The following is a 9,153-nucleotide window of genomic DNA, read 5'->3' as shown; positions in this document are numbered from 1 at the left end:
TTAGCCTACTTTGTCATACATTCTTTCACTTCTTCTTCTGTTTCAAATTTCAGTAAAAGTTCATACATTTTAGCAATTACATTTTCATTATTTATATGCAGTTCTATTTCAAACTCAGTCTTAGAATGTTCAAAACCATAAATTCTTTTATGTACTTCAAAACTTCTTAATAATTGTAAATAAGAGAACCATTGACAAGTATATCCCTCTGCCACCAGTTCTCTTGATTTTATTTTACATTCCCCTTGACAAAATTCTAGTATCTCATGATACGCTAGCCATTTGTGTTTGCCTATTATTTCTCATTTATAAAATCCTTCTTGTGATGAGAGCCACAAAGGTGTTTTGGGGCACAATCTGGGTTTGTTATCTATTCCATATTCTCCATATGGCACATCTAGCATAATGATTTTTAAAATCCATATTAACCTTGACTTTGTCATACCACAAAATATCCATGCCACTCAGGTCATGTTCTTCTAACTCCAAAAGCCTTCTATTTCTCAGCAGCACCCACTCTTGCATCCATGCCAAACAGCAAGCTGCAAAATACAATTTCAAATCAGGTAAATCCAATCATCCTCTTTCCTTTGCATCTTGTAACACCTTATATTTAACTTGTGGTTTTTTCCCCTGCCACACAAATTTAGATATGCTGTATCCTTCTGCCACTGTTTAAATGGTGCATCAGTTGTAATACAGGCATTGTCTAAAACAAAAAAATTGTTGACTGAAACAAAAAAAATGAAACAGAACTGAAAAAAAAAAAAAAGTCTATGCAAGACATTTGTTTTTATCACAGAACTTCTCCCCAGCAATGAGAGTTGTAGTTTCTCCCATCTTAACATGTCTTTTTTAACTTCATTCCAAGTCTTAACAGTTATTTTGAAATAACATACAATTCAAATTTGTCATAGTAATACCCAGATATTGTACCTTCTTCTCTATCTTAAAACCTGTTCTATTAATCCATTCTGTTTGATCTTTCATTTTCATATTTTTTGTTATCATCTTTCTTCTTCTGTTTATTAATCTTGAAACCTGGCTAATGCACCAAATTCTTTTAATTTGCCCATTAATGTTCCAATTCCTTTAAAGGATCTTCCAGAACCAACACCAAGTCATCTGCAAAGGCCTTTAACTTTTAAGTTTCTTTTTAAATCTTTATTCCCACAATCCTCTAATCTTGTCTTATACCTCTATTTAGTATTTCAAGAACTAAAATAAACAAGAGAGGGGCCAGTGGGCATCCCAGTCTTGTTCGTTTTTGTATTTCACAGGGTTTTGTTAGATCTCCATTAGCAATTACTTGTGCTTTCTGTGAAGTGTAAATTGATCTTACCCATTTTATAAAGTTCTCTCCAAAATTCATATCTTCCAAAGCCCTGTTCAAATGGTCAAAGGCCTTCTTTGCATCTAAGAAAATCAATGTGGCTTGTTTTTCATTATGTTCCTCCAAATATTCCAAAATGTCCAACCCATTTCTAAGATTGTCCTGTAACTGTCTTTTAGGTAAAAATCCACATTGATCCTCATGAATAAATTCTTGCAAAATAATTTTTTCAGTCTATCATCTAGAATTGTTGTGAACAACTTGTAGTCTTTATTCAATAGTGATATTGGTCTATAATTTCTTGCTAAAGTCAAATCTTGTCCTTCTTTAGGTATTAGTGCTATATTGGCCTCCTTCCAACTCTCTGGCATCTTTCCTTCCTGTAAGATAGAGTTTGTTGTATTTTGTAAATGTTGTAAAAGTTCATTCTCAAAACATTTTTAATAAGAACTGGATAATCCATCTAGTCCAGGCACCTTTCCTGGTTTAATCTCTAATCAGAAACTTCCCTTATTGTTATAGGTGCATTCATAATCAGTCTCTGTTCCTCTGTAATCCTTGGTACATTTTGTTTCTTTAGATATTCATCTATTTTCTCTAGAAAGATGTCATTGGAAGTTGCAAGCAGCTTCTCCAGGAACCAGCTTTGTGTGAAGCCAGTAAAAGCATACACTTTCACTCAAAGGCGCCCCTTTATGCCAAGGCACACCCCTTCGTGCCCCTTTGCACAAATTGCAAGCGGCTTCTCCAGGAACTGGCTTTGCACAAGAGGGAGCAAGAAGATGGCAAGGTGAGCTGGGGCAGTGAAGGGCAGGGCAGCCAGGGTCCTGGAGGTGGCAAGGGTGACTGTGGCTGGGACTGGGCTGGGGCAGTTGTGGATTCCCGGGGCGTGGCAGTTGTTGTCAGGTGTTGGTTAATGCTGGTGTAACACCCAAAACATCGTGGCATGTCACCTTTAACACGGGTGTCATAGGTTCACCATCACTGTGCTAGACACTTCCCTAGTTTATTTGCAAACTCAAAATATTTTTGCTTTACATAATTCATTTTTATTTCCATTTCCCTTACTGTTAACATAGATAATTGTCATTGTAAAAGTTTAATTTGTTGAGAAATACTTATCTTCTCTGGAAATTTCTTTAATTCTTTTCTCTTTATCTCATCCAAAATGGCTTGTGTTTTCTCTTGACTCTTCTTTTTGAGTAAACTATTACGTTGTATAAAATAACCTCTGATAAAAGCTTTACTTGCATCCCAAACCATTCTTAAATCAGTGCCTTTAGCTAAATTATTTTCAAAACATTCTTTTAATTTCTTTTTATAATCCTCCACTATTGCTTCTTTTTGTAGCAATATTTAGTCTCCATCTAAAAGAACTAGATTTTCTTTTATAAACCAAACTCACAGGATTATGATCCAAAGAAGTCTTCGTTAATATCTCTGCTTTAGAAACCTTTGTAGCCAAGTTCTTTGATATATCCTGCCTTTCTTTTAGAAGCTTTTTCAGGGTCATTTCCAACAGCTCATGCTTGGTTGGAGTTGCCAGGAATTCTAGTTCAAGAGCACCTGGAGGCAACAGTATTTCCATTGCTAAATTAAATGGTATGATTTTTAAAAATCTGTTTAAATCCATACTGGTGAAAGCATAAGTGGTCAAATCCCACCCACCCCCTCCAATTTTGTATTCCTCTGCATTTTCAAGCAAGATGGAAGCTGTTTATCTTTTTAGGCAATGAGGGAGCAAAGGATGGAGTACAGGTGGTCCTTGGGTTACCATTCATTCAGCAACCATTCAGACTCGTGATGGGCTGAATGAAGGGGACTTACGATGGGTCCTTGGGGTTCTGGCTGTCACAGCATCCCCACGGTCACATGATCACGATTTCTGATGTTCCCTGCTGGTTTCCCACAAACAAAGTAAATGAGGAAGCTGGCAGGAAGCTGGAAGTCGCAATCATGTGAGGCCTTCACTTAACAACCCGTCTGGTCCTCGCTTATCGTTGGCAACCAGGACTGCCAGAACTGCAGTCGCTAAGCGACACAGTCATGTGACGTTGTGCTTCACAACCACATCGGTTAGTGATGGCAGTTTTGGTCCCAATTGCCATTGTAACCTGGAACCACAATTGGGACCAGCAACTTGGTTGTTAAGCGAGGTGGTTGTTAAGTGAAACTGACTGTGCTTAAGATCTTACTTCAGTTTTTATTTGCTTTATAGACCTGCGAAGGTCATAAATGTGAGGATTGGTCATAAATTACTTTTTCATCACTGTCATAACTGTGAACAGTTGCTAAACGATGCAGTTGTTAAAGGACTACCTGTATGGCACAAGAATGTAAACAAGTTTTCCTGGATGAGACCAAAGGCCCATGTAGCCCTGCATTCTGTTCTTATGCCAGATGCCACCAAGAAACCCACAGGCAGATCATGATAACAATTGCACCTTTTTTCATTTAAAATAGAAGCCTTCTTATAGCAGCTTGCACAGTGACTGTGATGAAGCTGCGGCCTCCACCTACACTCCGTGGACTGGAATGCCATGGCAATGGCATTCAACACACACTTACTGAGAAGCCCTATTGGAGCAGCAGGCAACCTTTTGGCTGGTAGCTGTAGGCTGCACTTAACATTTTGTGGGAAGCAAGGTTGCACTGGGCAGGGAGATTATGCAAAGAGGGTAGAGACTACACTTATCTGGGCAAAGCTGGGATTTTCCAAGATTCTCCTTTTGCTTTTAGCAACAGTTTGTTACTTTGCTTTTTAAAAAGCTGTGTTAAGCTCCTTTTAGGAGCTGCACTTCAATTGTTGTTTATTTCCTGCCTCAAAATATGGGGAAGCTGCACCACTGTTTTTTGAACTCAAATAAAGCAACAGGGCAGGGTGGCATTCCTGCTAAGATCTACAAAGCACTAGACCCAAGTGCCTTGCAGGCATTCCAAGACATCATGGAAGACATTTGGTCCCCAGAGGAGATGCCTGATGACTTCCCCGATGCCCTCATTGTGGCTCTCTATAAAAATAAGGGAAGCAAATCAGACTGGAAACTATAGGAATATCTCACTGCTGTTCATTGTGGGCAAGATCTTTTCCTGCATTCTCCTGAACAGACTTGTCTTGGAAAGGAACTTCCCAGCAGGGTCGCAACTGGGGGAGGGGGGCAAGCAGGGCGTGTGCCTTGGGCACCATGCTGGGGGGCGCCAAAATGAGCGCTGGGGGGCGCCAAAATGGGCGTGATATCCATGTTTGCCCTGGGTGACACAGACCCTAGTTGCGGGCCTGCCTCCCAGAAGCGCAATGTGGCTTTCGGCCTGAATGAAGTACAGCAGGCATGATATTTGCTGTAAGGCAAGTCCAGGAGAAGTGCATCAAGCAGAACAAGCCTCTTTATTCTGTCTTCATTGACCTGATAAAGGCATTTGACACTGTAAATAGGGAGGCTCACTGGATCATCCTGAGACATAATGGATGCCTGAGGAAATTCCTGAAGTTGATTCAGCTACTCCACAATGGAATGACAGGACAGGTCCTTTACAATGGCGATACATCAGCTGCATTTGCCATTTCTAAGGGGGTAAAAGAGAGTTGTGTGCTAGCCCCAGTCCTGTTCAATCTGTTCTTCACTTGCATGTTGTCACATGCTGTCTAGGGTCTGAAGGAGGGAGTGTACATCAGGTACCAGCTGGAAGGCTTTCTCTTTGACCTTCGCCACTTGAACGCATGGATGAAGTGCCTCCATACAGTCATTCAAGAAACCCTCTTTGGTGATGAACTGTGCGCTCCTATTACACAAAGACAGTGACCTACAGTTGATGCTGAACAAATTCTCAGATGCTGCTATGCTGTTTGGCCTGACCATCAGCCTGAACAAGACTGAAGCATTTTACCAGCCCATGCCAAATACCAACTCCGTAGAACCAAAAATCACTGTTGACAACAGCCAGCTGACAAATGTAAACAGCTTCAAAACTTGGGAAGCATCATCTTGAGTAATGGGTCGCTGGACAAAGAAATTGACTCCAGGATCAGTAAGGCCAGCCAGGCTCTGTGGTGACTGAATAATAGAGTGCTCAACCAACACAACATCTATATCTCCACAAAGCTGAAAGTGTACAGAGACGTGGTTATCCCTTCTCTCATATATGGATGTGAGTCCTGGACTCTGTACTGAAGGCACATAAAAAAACTGGAGAAATTTCACATGCGTGCTCTCTGCTCCATCCTTGGCATTTGTTGGCAAGACCGTGTCTCCAACCTGGAGGTCTTGGATTGTGCGGAGTTCACCAGCATTGAGTCCCTGATTATCAGAGCCCAGATGTGGTAGGTGGGACACGTCATCAGAATGGATGACCACTGTATGCCTCGCCAGTTGGTCTATAGTGTGCTGGAGTCTGGGAAGAGACCTTGAGGTCGACCATGCAAGTGCTACAAAGATGCTGTGAAAGAAACCCTACACCACTGTGACATCCAGCCAAGGGAACTAGAAGCTGCGGCTGCTGACAGAACCGACTGGCAAGCCCTCTGCTATGGAGACTCCACTGGTTTGGAGACAGGTGCTGCCAAAAACCGATAGAAAACTGTGAGCAGCCTCACAGAATAACACCCAGGGATACTACAACAATGGACTTCTGTGCCCCTGTTGTGTTAGACTCTGCACTTCCAGACTGGGACTGCAGAGCCACCTCCATGTCCACAGATAAACTGCACAACAGCGTGTCTTCTTTGAACCTGAAGGACGTGTGTGTATATAATCAGGCTGGAGGATACTTTAGGGCAAGGATGATGATGATGCCATTCTAAGGAGACAGATGTGTCTATAAGCATTGACACTCCGCAAGGAACTGAGATGGATGGTGGTGATTTTTCTATATGACCTTCCCTCTCTCTCTCTTTCTCTCTCTCTCTCTGACCTTCTCTCTCCCTCTCTCTGTCAATGCTGACTCCTGGCAACTGCCTGGAGTAGTCCCTGCAGTTTTCTTGGCAAGGTTTTTTGGAAGTGGTTTGCCGTTGCCTCCTTCCAAGGGCTGAGAGAGAGTGACTGGCCCAAAGTCACCCAGCCGGCTTTGTGCTTAAGGCAAGATTAGAACTCACGGCCTTCCCATTTCTAGTCTGGTGCCTTAACCACTACACCAAACTGACTCTCCTGTATGTCTGGCTATTTCATACAAAGTACTGAATTAAATATATCCAGGCCCCATCCCAGAGCATTTCCACGACCCTTCAGAATTACTTTCTCTTTGACCATTTAGTGACATTCCCTAAAAACCTTTATGGATGCTGAATCCATTCTTTCAATTCATTCCAATTGCAAGGGCCATTTAGAATTTTTCTACAGTCTTTCAGAAGAAAACAAGATTATTTGATTCCATAGATTACTTGGTATCATTCTTTTTAGTGTTTTATTCTTTTTAATTAATTGACTTCATCTTCACATTTACAAAACTCCATTTCTAAGTTCTTTGACTTTATATTCCTTTTACTTCAGTTCCTCATGAGACAAATCAGGGGAATAGTATTTTGTTGTACAATTTTCTTTTTTGTGTTCAAAACTGAAAATGGGAAACTAAATAAAATTATGTGATAAAACAGTAATTGCTACAAGACAGGAATATGAAAGTTTACACTGTGTTCTGAGAATTATATGGTGGCAAATGCACATTTAATATAAGATGACCAAAGAGATAGTGCATTGAAGTATGTTGTTTAGAAATGCTGATTCTGGGATGAAGAATATGATTCAGATTATCTCCTTTGACTTTGCCAAGCAGTCAATCCTGGCCCAGAGATGTTAGGAGGATAGAGAGACTGGAGTCAGGGAGGGAAAGAGCCAATAATATATTGTTACTAAACATTAGTGAGGGGAGGGTTTGGGTTATGGAAATGTTTTGATTAAGCACCCACTATTTTGTGCCATTTTTTGAAATCATCTTTCACCAACAGGAGTTACATGAAAGACAGATGGAAGTAGTTGAGGGCCAGGATGCAAGAGAGTGGTAAAGCTGAAAGAAATACGGAAAGGATGGAAATGAAGAGAGTTAGATTTGATTGGGAAAAGACATTTTGGAAAGGCAACTCATTTCCATTCTTCCCTCATTTCCATGTTCCCCCAGACCGCATTCCTGTGTCATACTGGGAGAATGAACTGGGACACCTCTCTGCAGAATATAAAACTTAGGACTTTCTCTAGTCCTCACCCCGGGAGATTCTGTTACCCTTCTTCCCCATTCTGCTTCATCCTCTGCCTGTCCACTCAGCCACCTGTCGGCCATGCCCAGCCTTCAACTCCCTTCCCGCCCCTTCCAGCTCCCTCACCTCACCTCCATCCAAGCCCTCCTCACCCTCTTCCTCCCAGCTGGTTCCCGCCATTTATTCTCCCCCATCCCTTGCCTCGCGCCATTCCCACCTCCCCTGCTCTCCTCACCTTACTTCGGGTCCTTCCCTCTTTGGCGCCTCCGTCCCCACTATTAATGCGCTCGTTTTTTTGTTGACTCTCCCGCCTCCCCGACTCTTTCCTTCCACGCCTCCAGTCCCTCCATCCCCGGAGGCCGACGCCTCTGGGCCGGGATTGGTTGCTCGCCGCGACCGGAGGAGATGGAGCTGTGGCGCCCGGCGGGCTGCAGGCGCCCGTCACTCCGGGGCTGGCCGCTGCTCTGCTGACGCTTCCAGAGGGATAGGTAAGAGGGGGCCGAGCGGAGCCACCTGCTCGCCCGGCGTCAGCCACCCGGCCATGCCTGCCGAAAGCAACGAGCCCGACTGTCCCCTCCGCTACCAGGTGAGCACTGAGAGGTCCCGGGGAGGAGGGCGGCTGCGGCAGCGAAGGGGGAAGATGGGCGTGCAGCGGCGGTCGGGGAGGTGGCAGTGCGCCGCGTTGCCGCTGGCTGGTTCCTCCCGCTTACTCTCACCTTCACGTGGGCTGAGCCCCGAGGGGGCTCGCATGCCGCCACCGGCCTTTGGGTTTTGTTTTGGTTTTGCTGGTGTGGCTCTGGATGGAAGGAGGCGGCTTACTGAGGCAGTCTTGCCTATGGCGGGGGCCGGAGAGGGGGACAGCGAAGGAAGAACGCATGGCTGCCCCTCCCCCCGTTTGACTGAATTGAGCGGGTGAGAATGGATGTACACCCCCAGGCGGGCGTGGGGGAAGGGGCATTGGCATCCTCCTTTCTCTGGAAGGGACACAACGCGCAGATCCAGTTGGGAAACCGGCTGTGTAGTTGCTGTGCTGAACGAAGCCTGGCATTTCGGAGTATCCTGCTTTAGGTGGCCCCAGTCGTCTGAGCCTAGGAAGCGAGCCCCAACCCCAAGCGGTTCCTTGGATCCGAAATGTCCAGGGCAAGGAACCAGATCAACATCCCGATCTGATATCCCTCTAGCCTCTTTTCTCCCTGTCTCTTCCCCTCTTTTATGTAGTAGGCACTGCGGATTATTATGGTTTTAGGAACCACAGCCATAGCTTTCAGGGTCGTGAGACCCCATTTTCATGACCCTCTCCCACAACCTGCAAAGTATAAGCAGCTTTTTAAAGGTGGGGAAGGAAGGAGGCTAGACAGCATCTGAAAACTGGCTGTTCATCTGAACTGTTTCATCCGAACTGACTGTGTGTAGGAATACATTTTGTTGTCTGCAAAAGATGGAAAGAGGTTATATACAACTTGCAACTCATACAACACACTCAGCTGTTGGGATTCCCCTGTGCAGCCACACAGCTACCCTTGACAATCAAAGAGCTCTGCATATTTATTTATTATTTTTTGCAATGGCACTTTTGAGTTTTTGCAGCATGGACTTTCTCTGGTAATGGGATGGAAAAGACTCAGAGAATCTGAAG

The 9,153-nt window shown here is 44.1% G+C and overlaps 1 protein-coding gene across 1 annotated transcript in view; it reads left to right on the top strand.

The window, feature by feature from the left end:
- Window positions 1-7,311: 7,311 nt before the first annotated feature.
- SLC4A8 (solute carrier family 4 member 8) overlaps window positions 7,312-9,153 on the top strand; it is a 99,899-nt gene continuing 98,057 nt past the window's right edge. The window contains exons 1-2 of the mRNA XM_063292966.1: window positions 7,312-7,324; window positions 7,859-8,103. Of these exons, the coding sequence (XP_063149036.1) occupies window positions 7,312-7,324; window positions 7,859-8,103 (258 nt within the window). The remainder of the gene's footprint in view (window positions 7,325-7,858; window positions 8,104-9,153) is intronic.

The sequence above is a fragment of the Candoia aspera genome, chromosome 2, assembly GCF_035149785.1.
Source record: "Candoia aspera isolate rCanAsp1 chromosome 2, rCanAsp1.hap2, whole genome shotgun sequence".
Lineage (NCBI taxonomy): Eukaryota > Metazoa > Chordata > Lepidosauria > Squamata > Boidae > Candoia > Candoia aspera.
Note: the sequence above shows the minus strand (reverse complement) of the source record. Positions and strands in the feature narration are given on the sequence as shown.